Source organism: Mus caroli, unplaced genomic scaffold (assembly GCF_978045245.1).
Source record: "Mus caroli unplaced genomic scaffold, Mus_caroli_1 scaffold_14, whole genome shotgun sequence".
Classification (NCBI taxonomy): domain Eukaryota; kingdom Metazoa; phylum Chordata; class Mammalia; order Rodentia; family Muridae; genus Mus; species Mus caroli.
In genome coordinates, this window is record NW_028227269.1 from 85,716,796 (window position 1) to 85,735,094 (window position 18,299).

General features: G+C 45.8%; 1 protein-coding gene across 1 annotated transcript in view; it reads right to left on the reverse strand.

The window, feature by feature from the left end:
* Positions 1-267: 267 nt before the first annotated feature.
* Pomt2 (protein O-mannosyltransferase 2) overlaps positions 268-18,299 on the reverse strand; it is a 40,877-nt gene continuing 22,845 nt past the window's right edge. Inside the window, exons 10-21 of the mRNA XM_021179657.3 lie at positions 18,213-18,279; positions 16,306-16,375; positions 12,843-12,921; positions 11,219-11,370; positions 10,705-10,796; positions 9,854-9,930; positions 5,274-5,345; positions 4,919-4,978; positions 4,732-4,837; positions 3,706-3,846; positions 3,407-3,521; positions 268-2,691 (exon numbers count right to left, since the gene is read on the reverse strand). Of these exons, the coding sequence (XP_021035316.1) occupies positions 2,586-2,691; positions 3,407-3,521; positions 3,706-3,846; positions 4,732-4,837; positions 4,919-4,978; positions 5,274-5,345; positions 9,854-9,930; positions 10,705-10,796; positions 11,219-11,370; positions 12,843-12,921; positions 16,306-16,375; positions 18,213-18,279 (1,137 nt within the window). The 3' untranslated portion in view covers positions 268-2,585. The remainder of the gene's footprint in view (positions 2,692-3,406; positions 3,522-3,705; positions 3,847-4,731; positions 4,838-4,918; positions 4,979-5,273; positions 5,346-9,853; positions 9,931-10,704; positions 10,797-11,218; positions 11,371-12,842; positions 12,922-16,305; positions 16,376-18,212; positions 18,280-18,299) is intronic.

Here is an 18,299-nt window from a genome sequence, read left to right on the forward strand (position 1 = left end):
CCCTTGTTTCTTTCTATATTGTCTGGGAAAGTTCAGCAAGAGAGAGCAGGCTCAGCTGTTACTGGTTTTTGTTAAGAAATGGAAACAACAGCCACTGACTCTCAAGCAAGCAAGTGCTCAGGGAGCCTACATTCCCCTGGCATTAGGCTCTGCCTGGCCAGAGCCTCAGCTGGAATGAGAATGGCCCTAGCCATGAGATACCATGGCTGTTTCTTGCCATTTTTGTCAAGGACAAGTCGGATCAAATCAAGCACAAGAACAATGTAGTATTGAAAACAAGAGTTATTTATTACAAAAGTAATGATCTCTGATTATCTCTGGAAAGTTTAAAAAAAAAAGAAAGACAAAGTGTGGTGGGTTAAGACCCTGGCTGTGTTAGGCTGCCTGGCACATCTTCCTTCTTACCAGCCGGCTGAGATGGACCACATCTCTGTCAATTCCCAAGGGCTGCAGCCCACACGCAAAGCAGCACCCTAGCGCCCACTGCCCCTCCATCTTCCAAATAGAACACGCACTTAGTGATGTGACCAGGTGGCCTTTTTCCCATAGAAGTATCTGCCAGCTTGGGTATGGAAGAAGAGGGACTGTGTGCGGCACCTTTTTCCCATACTTGGAAATAAGAAGAGACCCTTCTGCCCTCAGTGTGACATTAAAGGGAGGGACACGTAGGAGCCCACTAAACTCTGCTACCTACTCTGGCTCTAAAGGCTGCCCTCTGGGTTACTCTAGGGTTCCTTCCCTCTAACAGTGCCTCCAGAAATAAGGCATAAGAGAAAATTAGCCACCTGTTAGATGTCCCATGGGCTACCTTGTTAAAAGCCAAGCACAGATTCCTATATCCCCTCTCCAGGAGAATCTACCCACATGGTGCCCCCACCGGGCTCAGAAGAAACCAGCCCTGCCTGGGCCTGCAGGCAAGGGTTGGGGAGGGCAATGAGAGCAGAGCTCCCCAGTCCCTGCCAGCAATGCAATTAAGCAGGCAGCCGAGACTTTGTGCACAAGCTGCACTTCCTGCTGGGGTGTGGGGGCAGGAGGGGAGTCAAAAGGCTGTAGCCACGGGTGAGGATGGTCAGTGGGTCTCAGATCTAATTAGCTGCTCTGCTTTGCTCTTGACAGGGCTACATTTCCTCTATTAACATTAATGATGCTCAGCTGAACGCCCAAGCAAAGCCCAGCAGCTTCCCTCTCCACCACTCTGTAGGTAGCACAGCCTGTCCCCGAGACCAGTTTCTAGTCTCCGTGGCAACCACCTCCTGAAGATGCTTTAAAGAACTCTGACCCTGTCAGAGTCGTTAAGAGGGAAGGTGGACTGTGGCAAATTCGTCATTAAGCCTTGAAATACCAAAATCTTCTAGGATCAAATAAATATTTTGTTTTGAACTGAAAGGAAGGATGCAGACTAAAGGACTGGACTTGGGTTGATTTAGTTCTGACAAAATTTTTACTCCCTATGGGCAAGGAAATTGAAGGAACAGCTCTGAGCTTAAGTGGTAGACAGTAAAAGCTGTCATGCATGTTCAGGTGCTCTGGGTTTTGGGGGAAAAGACATGATAAGGTGGTGCCATAAAGTTAGGGAAATGACCAGAAAGCAAAAGAGGGCATTATCAGGGAGGGCTGGAAGTGTGAAGACAGGATTGCCAAGCAAGAAACGCAAGCACGAGCCCGTCAGGTTGAGCACCCCTTACCCACCTCAGCATCTCAGTAGATGCTTAGCCCCACAGGTCTTTGCTCTGACTCAGTGGCTCTGTAAGCCAGCAGGGCTTGGTCCTCAGAGCCAGGCAGATGCAGAGAAAAGGGGACGGACAGTGAGAAACAGACACTGGGTGCATAGCCAAGGTGTGTGTTCCACTCACCCAGTTCACAGAACAGGGACCAAAAACCTAAGGAAGGCCAACCATAGGCTGACAAGTTCTCTGCCAGCTTGTTCTGGCACCCAGTGCACTGTACACACTCCAGACAGCACTGTATCCATAGAAGACACTGTGGGCAGTAGCAGAAGACCAGCCCCCCGAAGCTCAGGGTGATTGGCTAGCCTCACTGGAAGTATGTGAGAAGAAGGGCAGCAAAGGTTTAATGGTCCTACCTGTTGTACCTCTGTAACACCATGAGGGGTGGGACGGCACTCTCAACCCTCCTAAAGATTAGAAATTTTTCTTATGGATCTTATAAACCTAAATGAAACCAAATCCAATGTGAAAAGATACCAGAGAATATCCTGTTAACCTTGGACCATTTCTTGGAATTTATGACACTTGGCTGCCACAGTTACATGGTCTACACACTCCAAAGGGACTGGGCATATGTACCCTCTGACACGCATGCCTGCTTTCCTTGTGCTTCACAGGAACTGGCACCGAGAAGTGCTGTAGGTCAAGTGCCCCGTGCAGGTGCTGTAGACAGGGCTGTGGCTCTTTTTAGTATTTAGTTAAGTCCAGGACTATTTCCCAGAGTTTGGTCCTGGGGGCAGCAGAATGTTTTGGGTTCCTCAGGCAGCTCCCTTGGAGCTGGAAGGGTCCAGAATCTGGCTTCATAGCTGGGTGTCCCTGGATAAAACCCGGATCCAGGCTGGGGTCCTGGCAGTGGCCTCAAAAGTCCCATGATTCCAGCCACCTCAGTCCTGCCATTGGACTCTCAGGTTCCTGGGCTAGGGGACCAACCATCCCATAAGCCAGAGGGTGGAAGAGGTAGAAGCTGTGAGAGTGAGAGAAAGGTGGTCAGCATTCTAGAACAGCACCAAGGAGCTTTAACTCTAAGTCCCTGTGCTGGGGCCCATCACACAGGCTCCTCCAACATAACCCAGTCTGTCCATCGATCTATCTGTGCATCCCAGTACACTGTGACATTACTGGCTGAATGACCAGAAGAGAAGGGCTTTCCCCAACAGGCCTAAGAGAGGTAACCTTTTAGAGGTCTGTCCATGGGACATGTGGCCCAGAGTGCCAACATGTTAATTTAACCTTTTTCAGTAAGCATGTGCTCATGGGCCACAGGCCCCACCACAGTGGCCAAGGACTCTTGACAGGGGCTCTGAGACTTGCCAGAAGGCAAGGCAAGGAGGGCTTTATAAATATCAGTCTCTGTGCAGCAACTCACATCCTTATATCTACAGCCCTGTGTTTCCCATCCTCCCCTCCCCCTACTGGCAGCTGTTTTAGAAAGGAGCCACTATAACTTGAAAGCACCTTCTAGGTATGCTAGGATGATATCAAAGCTGGGAACCACTAGCTAGGAGAGTGGACTGAGGCCCTTGCTATTTCTACCTGACTACCCATTAGGGTCACCTTGGCCCAACTGATTCAGAACTCTCAGGGACATGACCCATCCATGAGAAGACCTTAAGAGCACCCTGGGGATGCTCAAATGTACCTAGAGATCAAACTAGAGGGTCACGTAAGGGGATACATACCTGTAGGCAGTTGTCAGAAGCAGGCTCAGGATTCCCACCGAATGTATCCTCCTACCCAGGGGAGAAGGGGCCAAGCCCCAGGCACAGAGCCGAAGGAGAGTATCCCATAGGATACCTATGGAGAGCAGGGACATGTACCAGCCTATCAGGACAGCCCCTGGGGATCCTACAGGAAGGAGGTACCACAGTAGAGAGCAGAGGTCTCCCTCAGACCAGTTTCTCAGGGTGACTTCATCCTCCTTTCCCACAGTGCCTCCCACTGCAACATCTCCCCAGGGCAGGGAGGCAGCAGTGCTGACCTGTCAACATGCTGGAAAAGAGCATGGCTGGGAAGTAGTGGTGGAAGTAGAGGATCCGGCCCATCAGGAAGAAAGGGAAGTAATGGAGCATCCATCCCAGGAGCAGCTGGCCACCTCCTCGCAGCAGCACCTTGGTCAGCCCTGTGCACACAACCCAATCAAGAGGCAGTGGAGGCAGGGCCTGGGCTCCAGCCTAGCTCTTCCATTTCTTGGTATGTGACTCTGAACATGTCACATCATCTCACTGGGCCTTCCTTTCCTCACACGGACTACCCAAATCCCATGGCGACTATAAAGAGAGGAGTCAGTGGGTCTCCAGACTCCCTGATCAGAATCCAGTTTAGTGGGGTTGCCAACAGGAGCCACAACAGATGTGGGCATATGGCAGGAGACACACACCCACAGACAGTTGCTTCCTTTCTCTGCTTTCCACTTGCTGTCAGAGACATTCCCCAGCATCAAGATCAGAAAGGAGGCTGGGTAGGGGAGTGTCTGGAGCTAGGACTGTTCAGACGGGGAGCTGGCAATGGCAGAAGGGTCTGTGGGGAATCTAGATGTCATCCATGTCCAGCAGCCAAGGTAACCAGGAGGGCAATCACTGCCATAGCCTGAAGCTGCCTCTCTATCTCCACTGGAGAATAGGGCCATGGAGCAAAGGGAGCAGATAAGGAGAGGGGCACTTCTCTAGCTACAGTGTGACATGAAGGCCCTGAAGGCAGACTGCTGGGGTTTGAGCCTTAGCACATTACCACTGACTATGTGTTGTGTGACAAGCTTTTTGTCTCACTGTGCCTGGTTTCCTAATACACAGAAAGGGATGATTATACTCTGCTACAGGCTACTAGGAAGAATACAAAATGCTGAGCCCAGTGTAAAGCACCTCTTGACTATGGGCTTTCAAAGCAAAGGAGAGGAAACGTATGCAGTGGGAGAAGTAAGGGGAGTTCCTCAGCAGGCAGATCTTCCCTGGAGTCCAGGCCCAAGCCAGACAAAAGGACGGAACAAGAAAAGCCCAGGGGCCCTGACCTTGCAACTCTGCAGGCAGTTGTATCCCTCTCTGCATAGCGACAGCAATGGTGCTCCCCGAGAGGAGGTAGAGGACAATGCTCACCAGATTCAGCCACCAGACCACCTGTATGGAAGGAGAGCTGGGGATGAAAGGACACCAGCTTCTGCAGGCTGGGACCTAAGCACTCCGAGCTGGGATACTCACAGGGTTGCCGAGCAGATAGACTCGGAAGTCCGTGTCATTGGCCCCTGAGAAACGCAGGCCCTGTGGAACAAAGGACATCCCACTGATCCAAGACTCAGCTTATCCCCAACCATCCATTCAAGGGGAAGGACAATTACACACAATACTCATCCTTCATAGATGAGCAGCCCCGACAGGAGGCTCAGACTGAACACTACAAGAATTCTCTAGGAAGTAGCAGTCAAAAGCAGGTAGAAAACAGCGTGTCTTTCCTGGTGAGTCCTACTAGGTGAGGCTTCCCCTTGCATACATACTCCAGCCCCACAGTCTCTTTCTTGTTGCTATGTCCTGGAAGAGCTCAAGAATTGGGCCCTACCTGATAATTGATAGGCCAGTGCCAGGGCTTGGATGTGAACTCATTGTCCTTGGGTTTGAGGCCATTATTTCCCTGTAAAAAGGCAGCAAAAAAAAAGCTAGTCAAGAAAGAGAGTCTAACCATCTAATATAAGCATGAGGCATGATGATCGGATTTCCAGCCAAGCACCAAGAGAAACCCCAGTGATTTTCCTCCCTGCCACAGAACAGTCAGGTTTCCATTTGCAGCCATTGTCTACTGCCTGTAATAACTGCCTTAATTCTTCAGACAAACAAGCCTCCACTCCTACCAATAACAGCCTGCTTGGCTAAGACCAGTGTTAGAAGGTATGTGTAGGAGGATAAAATCGGTACTTAATCTCACACAGAAGAACAGAGACGCAGAAAAGGTTACTTTAGCTTAGTGTCTCAATGGGTTTTCATTACCCTTTACCTGGAGGAGGGTTTTAGATTATTATTTTTCTAAATGCCCTCTGTAATATTTTAATAGAATAGCTATATTATATAACTGTTTATGGAATGTATAAATATCTGTAAGAAGTAAGAATTTTGTTTGTTTTTATTTTCCTCTCGAAGAATATGTCTCTTTTAGGAGAGAAATCATGTCCAGTGCTCAGTTTAGTTTGAGGGGCTTGGACCCAGCCAGGAATACGCAGTGACTTGTCTCACACGGCAAAACTGGGCCTTAACTGACACAGAAAGAAAGAGAGCCAGGATCCTGGACACTTGCTCCCAGGCCTGAGCCATCCTCAATACCAACAAAAACTAGCAAGTTAGCTGCTGTGTCGGTCAGGTCTCACAGCCTTGCCACTGCTGACTTTTGGGGCTGGACAACTTTGCTGTGGAGCTGTCCTGTGTTTAGCACTTGGTAAAACACTTTACTCCCTGGAAGGTCAGAAATGTGCTCATGCTTCAGTTTCCAGCTCTGCTAGCAAGAAATAATCTTCATATATTGCTAGATTTCCCTGGAGAGGCAAAACTACCTTCAACTTAGAGTTACTGGTTTATCCAAGAACAATCTAGAAAGTCTTATTTAGTGGCCTGCTATCAAGGAGCCTGACTAGTTCAACAAAGGAAGGGGTTGAGTATAGTTTAGTTTTTAAGTCTCAGTATGGGCAATGGGTTGCTCTTAAAAATGGGTGGAGGTGTGTGTCCCCAAAAGGACTGGCTGCAAATCCCCTGGATCACTGTCCTAGTCACTGTTCTATTACTGCAAAAAGGACCATGACCACAGCAACTCTTACAAAAGAAAGCATTTCATTGGGGGCTTGCTGAGTTTCAGGGGCTTAGTCTGTTATCATCATGGCAGGGAGCACAGCAGCATGAATGGACGGCACTGGAGCAGTAACTGAGAGCTACATTCTGATTTGAAGGCTGAGAGACAGACAGACAGGAAAAAGAAAGAAAGAAAGAAAGAAAGAAAGAAAGAAAGAAAGAAAGAAAGAAAGAAAGAAAGAAAGAGAAAGAAAAGAGAGAGGGGGAGGGGAGGGGAGGGGGAGAGGGAGAGGAAGGAGAGAAAGAAACCAACTGGTAGGCCTGGCACAGACTTTTAAAACCTCACAGTCCTTAAGCTAGGAGATTGATTGTGCTGCACAGCTTTAATCTGAAGGCAGAGGCAGGTGGATCCCTGAGTTTGAGGCCAGCCTGGTCGATAGAGTGAGCTCCTGGACATCCAGGACTACACAGAGAAACCCTGTCTCAAAAAACCATAGATAGATCTATCCTCAAAGCTCACCTCCCCCCAGCCCCCAAAGACATACTTCTCACAAGGCCACACCTCCAAATCCTTTTAATTTGGGGGTTTTTTGTTTTTGTTTTTGTTTTGTTTTGCTTTGGTTTGGTTTTTCGAGACAGGGTTTCTCTGTGTAGCCCTGGCTGTCCTGGAACTCACTCTGTAGACCAGGCTGGCCTCGAACTCAGAAATCTGCCTGCCTCTACCTCCCAAGTGCTGGGATCAAAGGCATGCGCCACCATTGCCCGGCGTTCTTTTAATCCTTCATTCTTTCAAATAGTGCCACTCTCTGGTGACTATGCATTCAAATATATGACCCTATAGGGCCACTCTTACTCAAACCTCCATAATCACTATGGCTATCTAAAGGGCCTTAGAATGAGGAATGGAGTATTCTGGTCCTGGGAGTAATTGATGAGGAAAACCAGTCCGTTAAAACCAGCCCAATTCAGTCCAAAACCAGGCACTCAGTAGTTCATAGCAATCTTATTCACTTTACCAATATTAAGAGAAATCTAGCATCTCTACAAATCAAGAGATTAAAGGAGGCAGACTCTTACTCAGCATGGCGTGTGTGTGTGTGCATGTGCGTGTGTGTGGTGTGTATAGCTAAATCTAGATGACTCATTCCACTTCACTTTACCAGGCTGAGCTTTCTCCATTCAGGTCTCAACTCACAGGCAGGCAGACAGGCAGACAGACAGACAGACATGGATACAACATATACACCAATATCTGCATGTCTGAAGTCTGGATTCACTGTCTCTCATTCCTCTCTAATTCTGGTAAACTAAGAGCTCTTATACCCCCCCCCTTTTTTTTTTGTCTCTTCCTTTTGGCAAAACAAGGAATAAAATTCTACACTTACTTTAGCCTTAAAATTCTATTCATGCCCAGACTGATACTCTGAGTGACAGACATATATTCAAAAGAGCTATGTCAGCAGGCCACAGTGACAGCTACAAGCACACAGTGAGAGAAGTAGTGACCCAGAGATTGTTTAATGTCAACTTATCACCTTCCAATGTGCAAAACTGACAAATAGCTGGGTTTTAAAAGTTTAATTTGATGGAGTAAGTCAACTATGTTTTCTGAGGGCTGCTTATATGATCACTTCTAGGTAGTCTACTTGACACTGGCTCAGAGAGGAACACTAATAACTGCCACAGCTCCTTGCAATTCTGTGGGTGGCTGACAGCTGGCTACCTCTGTGGCCTGAGACACTGTGATCTGAACATCATTTCTGTAGGACTCAGGTTCCCACAACAAGAGCAAGGGGTCTTCCACCAGACATTGGCTGCAGCAATGTCTCCTCCACTTGCACACGCAAATTCCATCTGTGGGCAAAATCTCCATTTAAAGATTTCCTCTCTCAGCTTACTTCAGACTTTCGATGCTATGATTGCTGCTAGCTACTAACAACAGGGGGCAAACAGTGAGTCTTAGAAATCCTTAGACAAGAATAAGCCATGCCTCCCAAGGAACACAGGAATGGGCTCAAGGCTAAGCCTGTACGACGCATAGAAACACACCCAAAGCCGCTTCTCATTCCAACTGGTTCTAATGTCATGTGTGACTTTCAGGAGCACTGCCAATCAGAGTCAGGAGTGTCATGGTAACTGACACTGACCCCAAAAGCCTACCTTTGAAGCCTGGATCTACCTTATACATGGCTATGTGCCCTTTAAAAAGTTCCTTAATATCTCTGTGATTTGGTTCCCTGTCTGTAAAGTAGGACTGACAATAGCCTTCCCAGAACTGTAATGAATACATACACACACACACACACACACACACACACTGCATAAATGTTCACTGATGTGCTGGTTAGCTTCAACTGTCAACTTGCTACAACCCATAATCACCTTGGAAGAGAGCCTCAACCCAATTACCTAGCTCTTGCTGGTCTGTGGGTATATCTGTAGGAGATTATCTTATTAGTTGATGTAGGAGGGCTCAGTTCACCATGGGTGGTACCATTCCTAGACAAGTGGTTCTCAACTCTCTAAGAAAGCTGAGTATGTGCTGGCCTGCGAGCCAGTGAGGCTCTGTGGATCCTCCTGTCCTCTGGCTGTGAGTGCACTCCACAGTCACAAGTAATGCTGTGTGAACTAGCAAGCAGATCTGATTTTCAAGTTTCTGCCTCCGTTTCTCTCAGTGATGGACTGTAACCTAGGAGATTATACGTGAAATAAACCCTCCTCTCCCCTAATTTGCTTGTGATGAACTGAATGAAAATGACCCCCATAGGCTCATAGGGAGTGGCGCTATTGGGAGGTGTGGTTTTGTTGAAGTGAGTGTGGTCTTGATCGAGGAAGTGTGTCACTGAAGGTGACCTTTGAGGTTTCAGATACTCAAGCCAGGCCCTGTATCACTTGCTCTTCCTGCCAATCCAAATGTTAGACCCCTTGGCTCCTTCTCCAGCACCATGTCTGTCTGCATGCTGCCATGCTTCCTACCATGGTGATAATGAATTAAACCTCTGAACTGTAAGCCACTCCCAGTTAAATGTTTCCCTTTATAAGAGTTGCCATGGTCACAGTGTCTCTTCATAGCAGTAAAACCTAATCAAGACAGAAAGTTTATCAGGGTGCTTGTCTCAGCAATAGAAATGAAACTACAACTTGGGAATCACTGCTATCAATATCCTTGTCAAATCCCCACCTCATCCTGTGATCCCAGAAATCCTCATAAAGACATAGTAAACCAGTGGGTGGACACTTTCAACATCCTCCACAACGGAGCAGGATCTACATCAGGGCTACTGCTCTGTGCTCTAAATCTGGGCACCCAAGAGCTTGGCTAAGAACTTTATGTTTAGATTTAGAAGGAAGAAGGGGCCGCAGTACCCGGATCATGACCATGTGAGACTCCAGCAAGATCTCAGGAAAACTGGGCTGCAGCACATCCAGGCTGATGTTTGGCACTAGGGGGAAATGACAAGAGAAAGGCTTGGCTGCATTATCCTCTCAGTACCCACACCCTTGCCATCCACACCCTTACACTACAGAGACAAGTGCAGTCTCCCTATCAAGTTGAGCAGAGCAGCGTCTTGGGAGAGGGAGGGTCATTCATGAGGCTTAGGCTGAGCACTCATTGGGTGCTCTCTATGGTGCACTCTAAGGATGGCAGAGGAACAGATAGGGCCTCCCTGGTGCTCTGGCAGCTCTTGGCTCCACCACCCATTGCTGTGGCACTAGCCTAGAAGCTGGCCTCCTGTTAGTATGAGACTAGGAACCAGATTTGTCTCACTCACCAATATATCCACAGGACCCATGTGGTTCCTAACATATTTAATAAGGAATTGTTCAACCAATCAATCCACTGTTTGTCTAGATCAGGTACTAAGAAGAGGGAATGGCAAGTATGGAGAAATCAACACAAGCCAGGGTGTGGTGTGGTGAGGGAAGATGAATCCCAAGACTGTTTGAGTTGAAGCTAATACCAAAGTGAGAAGATCAAAGGAGCCTGGAAGCAGAGACTGGGATCAGTGTGACTGTGGCCTTGTGTGAAGGGTCTGCTTGTTTGTATGGAGAGGAGATACCTGGCACAAGTCAACTGGACTAATCCGCAGCAAGCACAGAAGGCATGGAGCCGCCCATGATGCAGGAACAGAGCCTGGGAGGCTGAAACAGCCTTGTGGGAGGTCACGAGTGGTGTTTTCTAGGACAGAGCCAGCAGGGCAGTGGCCTCAACTCACGTTTGGGATTGATATGTTCTTCTATGTTCCAAATGGAGTTAGTGGTTTCTTTTAGGTACGGAGTACAGGTAACTTCCAACTGCTCCCAGCCCCTGCCAGAAAAATAGTCACACATGTTCTAGAAGATTTGGAATGCCCCCAAGTATAGCAACACCCACCACTCTTACATCTGTGGAGCTTCTCTGTAAATCAGTGGCCATTGTTCTTTTAACTCACAGGTCATAATCTACAACTACCTTACCAGTAACTTAGCATACATTGTTTCCACTTTATAAAAAGACACAGCCTAGAGTTTTAACCTCCAGGCAGTCATACAGATGTCCAACTACCAAGGAACATAAAATGCAAAGCTAAGCTGGAGTTCTGTGCACTATAATGTCTTTCTTCATTTACTACCAAATAAGGAAAAGGGAAGGGAGCACTCACCACCAGGGAACTGAAGCCTCTGGTATACCCGTGGAGTGTTAAGAGAGAGAGTGAACTGGCTCAGGATATCAGGGCCCCTGGGACGTACCACTTAGGCAGAATCTTTCCTGACGATCCCAGGACACAACCTGTGACCAAATGGATGAGGCGAAATCGACTTCTCAGTACCTTGATCCGGTTCCCAAATTTTCTATTTACAACTTCAATCCGCCAGAAGTCATTTGAGTCCCCTGTCCCATTCTGCCACATAAACCAAGAAAACATTACAAGTCATATGATGCTAGAGACAAAGCGTTAAAAGGAAAGTGGTCGCCTTTTCAAACACCATCATGTTTCAAAGGTTAAACTGACCTCAAAGACTGATGTAGGAAAGTGAACAAGAAGGCCATGGAAGTATCCCAACAGAGTAACATTAACTGGGAACCCCCTATCATAAAGAGACAGGCTATGAATCTGTGTGGGAGAAGTCTAAATGCTAACTTATAGTGTTAAGTTCTAGACAGCTGATTTTTCCTTTAAATCATACTCAAGACCTCACTCTAAGCCAGTAAGGAGATCTTACTGTTCTGCACATCTGGATACTCTCACCCAAGCCAGGTAGGTGTGACCCAAATGTTGTACCTGGAAATTAAGGTTGTTGCATTTAATTCTTCTCTGGGGAGGCCCATGGGAAAACATATGGAGACTTCAGAGACTTGGCTTTAGTACAATATGGGCACAGGAAATACAAAGAGGTTTAGGGAATTCACTTTATGGAATCCACTCTTTAATGGTGCCTCAGAGGCCTTAGAAGAGAGTGATGGGTAAGTCTCAACAGTTTCCACCAGCTGTTCTGCTTCAGTTACTCTCAGGACACAAGCCCCCACAGAGCTCCTTTTCTAGTAAGTGCATGTCCCTGAGATAGCAAACTGCAAAGCTATGTTGATAACAGCCCTCTATATGACAGGAACATGATCTGTAAAATACAACCAGTAAGACTTGGGATCTAGAAGAGTATAGGATCACCCAGGTCTTTGGCTTTTTTTCCAGTTTATTAACATTGTGTGCATGTATGCATCCATGACCAGGAAGGGGAGGAACATGCCACGGCACACGTGTGGACATCCGAGGGTGATTTTACAGAGTTGTTTCTCTCCTTCCACCTCTATGCGGGCTCCAGGGATTGAGCTCAGGTCAGGAGGCTTGCAAGGCAAGTGCCTTTACCCACTGAGCCATCTCGCTAGCCTTCCAGTGTGAGATTTAAGAGATCCACATGGTATTCATATCTGACATTATTAGGTATTAGACTATATAAAGCATATAGTTACTCTGCAAGAAGAGGGATAGAGACAAAACAATTTATAGGCTTCTTTTCTCATAGGAAACTGAGCTAAACAGTTGTGGAATGTTAAAGAAGTCTTTGTGCAGGCCAGGTATGATGGCACACAGTTTTAATCCCAGCACTTGGGAGGCAGTGGCAGGTGGATCTCTGTAAGTTTAAAGCTAGCCTGGTCAACATAGCAAGTTCTAGGCCAGCCAAGGCTATGTAGATAATGGCTAAAAACAAAAACAAAAACAAAAATAACAACAACAGAGATTATCTTATGTCTAGCCTCCAAATTCTCTTAGAATATTCTAGAATTCTGGAGAGGACATGTCCTACTACATGGCCCTGAACCAAGCCTCACAACTTTTTACATACGCCCTTGCTCACACTCCAGTTTCTTACTTACTATGCCATAGCCAGTGACCTGATAGTGCTTCCGGGTCAGGGGAGCCTCATGATAATGACTGTGCAGGTTCCGAGTAGTTCTAGAAGTTGGAGAAGAGAAGAGCCATTATCTGAAGAAAAGAGATGTTCACACTGTTTCTTTTATTAAGAATATTAGCCATTTGTTAGTATTAGAAAAAATTAGAATCTGAACTGTTAATCCCAACATACTGGGAAATGGGGCATCTATTCTGTTCTGAGAAACAGTCTGAGGACTAGGAAAGAAGGGAGCTGGGGGGGGGGGAGGGGTGCAGTACGCAGAGCACTGGGTGCCATGCAGGCCAGGGGTGGGCGTCAGGAAACATCCACACATTTCTAGTGGAAGCTATAGTTTTCCTGATAAGGAGGCAGGTCTGCAGAGAAGAGACTAGATCCTGGAATGGACATGGCGAGTTAGGCAAACTTCCCCAGTCCCACTTACTGTCTATTCTCGCCAACTTCCTTTTAAGTGAGGATTTGCAAGGAATGAGGAGGGATTTAATTTGCTTTTGATGTACTTAGCTTTTTATAACAACTCTTACTTTCATCCATAAGTAAAGAATCTTCACAATTGAATGACACAATTTTGGGAAGTTTATAAAAATTAGATATGATTCTAGTAACTTATTAGAGACAACATCAGATTTATTTAATAGTAGGAATCTATAGTATTTCAAATCCAACTGACTATAAAAGTATACCAGTTCTTTCTTCTCTCTCTCTCTCTCTCTCTCTCACACACACACACACACACACACACACACACACACACCTTTTATCTTGTAATTGGAGTTTATAATTCTTTTGAGGCTGTTTCTTCTACAATTGCTTTTGTCTGGTTTTGGTCATTGTGCCTTTTCCTTGAGTACTACACCTTTGTCCATCATTCACTATTGTTGAAAACTTTATAGGAATGGATTCCAATGTCTTTCCAAAAGTAGGTTTAACTCTTGCTTTTAGCCAGGCACCTATGAGACATTACCAGTCTGCGATCAAGTTTATTTAAACTCATGGCTTAAAATTGCTGAGCCCACCTCGGTGACACGAATATGAGCTGCAGACCCAAGGAAAGATCAATTCTAAGTTTCTTCTTGGGAACTAGGGTTCCCTATACAACCACCAACAGTCTGCTCCTCCAGAGTCACTTTTCCTGGGGCTGAGTGAGTGTAGCAGATACACACTGAAGCCTAAAGTCATCTGGGTTCCAAGTCACTTAATACTAAACTTGTTACTTTGGAGGAACCTAGAAGTTTGACTTAAAAACTCCTCCTGGAGACAGACAGTGATGACACACACTTTTAATCCCAGCACTCACTTGGGAGAGGCAGAGGCAGTAGATCTCTTGTGAGTTCAAGGTTAGCCAGGGCTACATAGAGAAACCCTGTCTCAAGGAAAAACAAAACAAAAACACCCTAAAGATCATGGGATTGATGCAGAAGACACTTGAAGCAGTAACATCAATGCTATAAGGGATTTACTAATAACTCTGTTTAGAAAATTTTAAGTTACACAAAGTAGAATTTAGCCAAAGAAGCACTGAGACGAGAAGATTAGTAGAGTACTGATCAGACTTGTTGGAAATGGAGGAAGGAAAGTCTGTACCATTTTGAAGTTTGGGGCTGCTAAGAAACTTTCTGCCCATGTTTATTCACCAAGACTGATCTCCAATTAGTCTCTACTCCTATAACAAAAGGAGAGAGTCCTGACTTAAAGTTGGCCTGTAGGTCCTCCTCTATATCAAAGAATATACCTCTAATAGGCAGCTCTAGGTCACAGCCATCATTAAGTCCCAGTACTCTTATCAGAAAAAAACATAATTCTGTCAGGTAGACAGGGTAAACCAGGGTAACAATTATTGGAAAAGAGTAACATTGGTATACTTAAGAATAATTCTGGCAATATCCTTACTGTGTAAATCTCCCATCTGACTAAGTGTCCAGAATTACAGACTCTCAACTCTGTTTAAATTGTTCAGATGGGGCTAGAGAGATGGCTCAGCGGTTAAGAGCACTGACTGTTCTTCCAAAGGATCCAAGTTCAAATCCCAGCAACCACATGGTGGCTCACAACCATCCATAAGAGATCTGACGCCCTCTCCTGGTGTGTCTGAAGACAGCTACAGTATACTTAGATATAATAAATAAATCTAAAAAAAAAAATTAAATTGTTCAGAATGTGACCTGAAGTTGGGACCTAACAGAAATTTAAGGTGACAGCACATGTGGAATGCATTAATAAGTTTTTTTGAAAGATTTATTTATTTATTATATATAAGTACACTGCAGCTGTCTTCAGACACTCCAGAAGAGGGCGCCAGATCTCGTTACGGATGGTTGTGAGCCACCATGTGGTTGCTGGGACTTGAACTCTGGACCTTCGGAAGAGCAGTCGGGTGCTCTTACCCACTGAGCCATCTCACCAGCCCGCATTAATAAGTTAATGAAATCTATTCAAGGCTGTGTCCTTTTTGAGCATGAGCCAGAGCCTGAAAAATACTATTAAAGAGTTTCCTTCATTAATATCTAGATGTGGAGAGTGGTTTTTCACTGGTAATTCATATTATTTCTGTAACAGGATGAGGGAAAACGTGGCTTCAGGACTTTACTTATTCTCTGGATTCCCTCTTTCACTTGGATTTTGGCCTAGTAACTCTAGTATCTTGTCAGATTTTTAGCAGTTTTTGTATCATCTTGGAGTTTCCATTCATTTCAATGAACACACAGTGAGACAGACTAGTGTGCCAGTCTCAGAAACAGATATTTACATTTCCCAAGATGCAGCTTTGGGCTATCAAACTATTGTTTCCTTGGTGAGGGGTAGGGAGTGAGAGTTGGGGTAGGGGTGAGAGCTAAAGTTATATTTTATGTTTAAATTACTATGTTTAAGACATCTATGAAACAAAAATGTCTCTAAACTGATAGCCCCACTTTCGCAATGACAGATAACTTCCTGGAACACTGGCTGGGGTGTTGTTCATGTAAGATAACAAGCCACATGTTTTCACTCCTGTACACAAGGTTAGTTGCCCCAACTGCACAGGACATACTTAGTCACAAGTAGGTGGGAGGTACATAAGCAGGAAGTATGTCAGGATGGATGCTTAGCCTGGGTTGAACAAAGGTTGGAAGTACATACATAGCCTTGTGGGTTTTGCCTTTATAAGCACTGGACTAACATAATCTGAGGCTACTCTCTAGGAATCCTAGGTATGGACCTGGCCACTGTCCCTTGTCCTGGCCAATGTTTAATAAAGCTTGCTTCAAATTTGGCTCATAAATTGTGGTAGTGGTCTTATTCTCGCCCAGTGGGATTAACAGAGGAAGGCTCACTGAAAGTATCCTCAAAGTCAAAGTCAGCAGACAAAGGCTAACTTAGTGCTCCTCCGCACACCACGTATGGATTTCTTACTGCACACATCAACTTGGTTCCAGTACTAGAGCACTTACTCTTTGTGTTCTAGTCGTATGATGTCTCCATGTCTGACAAACTCCACTGGGAATGAAGGGTCTAGGGGATCTGCCAAAAAGAAACCAGTGTGGGTACCAAGTGAGTCACTCACATTCTAGGCCAGTGACAACTGAAGCCCTGTCATATATGCACTCAATACTAACTGTGCTGTAGGATAAAGGGTGAGGTTCTCAGTCACCCCAGAGGATTATAGGAGTAGGGAAATCTGTCACATGAACAGGCAGGATAAAGGAACACATGTGAAAGAATCATACAGGATTCAATAATGGCAAATGACTTGTGCAGCAAAGCATCTGTGTATAAGATGTGGGAACAAATGAGCCTGTGAGCACATGGGCAGACTGACCACCATGCCAGACCAGCAATGGGATCTTTGCCTGACAGGCACTGAAGCCTCTCCTGGAACTTCAGGTGGGAGGCTAAATAATGAAAATTTCCTTCATGGGTAATAAATACAGTTTCCACAAAATTAAATCCATGCAATTGCCCAACTCCTCTCAAAATCAAATTGTATCTTGCTAATAGACTTCCTAAGCACGAAATGAAAAACATTAACAATGAGATGCTGAAAGAAAATGACTTTCTGGGCATCTACAAGTCAAAACTGGTCATGATCTAGAAAGGAAGCTAGCTGCATAGAAAAGTAGCTGGCAGCCATCACGGCTAGGCAGAAGGCAGCCTTGTAAAATTCTGTCACAGTGAGATGCCAAGACTATAAATAAATCAAGGTCAGGAAAGTTAAATTTGTTTACGCAAATTTCTGGCTCTGTGAGATTCACCTGCGCACACACACCCGTTGCTATGCTGCCTTGTAAACGGGGAAGGAAGTTTTAGTTGGCATGGATTGGAGTGAGGGGCCTTCCATGTTGCGTGAAACATTTAAAAAGCAATCCATGATACAGCCGCATGGCACTGGCAGACTGGCCAGCCTGTTCTCAGCCTGGCATTTTATTCATTAGGGGAACGTTCTGCCACATTTACATCCAACAAGAAGACTAAGATTTCAGACAACAAAGTTCCCAGGAACCCTTTGCTGCTTAGATGAAACGCTTAGAAACGCTTAGAACTACAATGGAGAGACCAGGCAAGTTCAAATGACTTAGAAGTAACAGCTGGTCTCCCTCAAACTTCATCAGACGGACCACTTAGATGTGGCCTTTTGTATCAAAAGCACAATCACTCATGGGGCCAGTCTGCATTACTGAGCATGCAAATAAGGCAGCAGGAGAGGTGGTTATATGTGTGATTTAGCCTGAAGCAACAATATGAAGAGATGGCAAGGAAAAATAAGGGACGTATAGATGAGCAGCTGTAACCACTCTTCCAGATTTAGAGCCACAGGTTAGTGCCAGTTTAGGCAGGTGGTATTTTTTTGAGCAGTCACAAGAAATGCCTGGGGCTCAGGATATTGCCAGTGAGGATGGGCTCAGCTGATAATTGCCCTCTTATAGCTACACCGAAAAGCACTGTCCACAGGTAGCTAGTTGCTGTCCATGACAGAAGACCCCTAAAGTACCTCTTGCTTAATCCTAAAACCAAAGAGCCCAGTGAGAGAGAGAGAGAGAGAGAGAGAGAAACACTACTCTATCGTATCAGGACATTTGGAAAGGAAAGCACCTCCCAGTGCCCGCAGTTACGGCTACCTAGCAGCCTCTGGGATGAGCTTATCTAACCTCTTCCTGGATGAGATTTGAGTTCCAATTCTGCTCTGTGTGGCTCCTCCTCTGCACTTTCAACTGTGCTTGGAGCACAGCAGAGCTCAGCGATGTTCCAAAGGAAGCCAGAGGTCAGTAAAGATGTCAAAGGTGTTCAGGAACCCAGCATCATGAGTAAGGTGAGGGTCTCAGTGCACAGCAGCACAGGACCTCAGTCTCCACCACATTACCTGTGTTGGCATTATACTTCTTGATAATCCACAAGTTGTTGTAGTCCTTATGCAAATAGGTGGTAACCTAAGTGGAGGGCAGAAGGA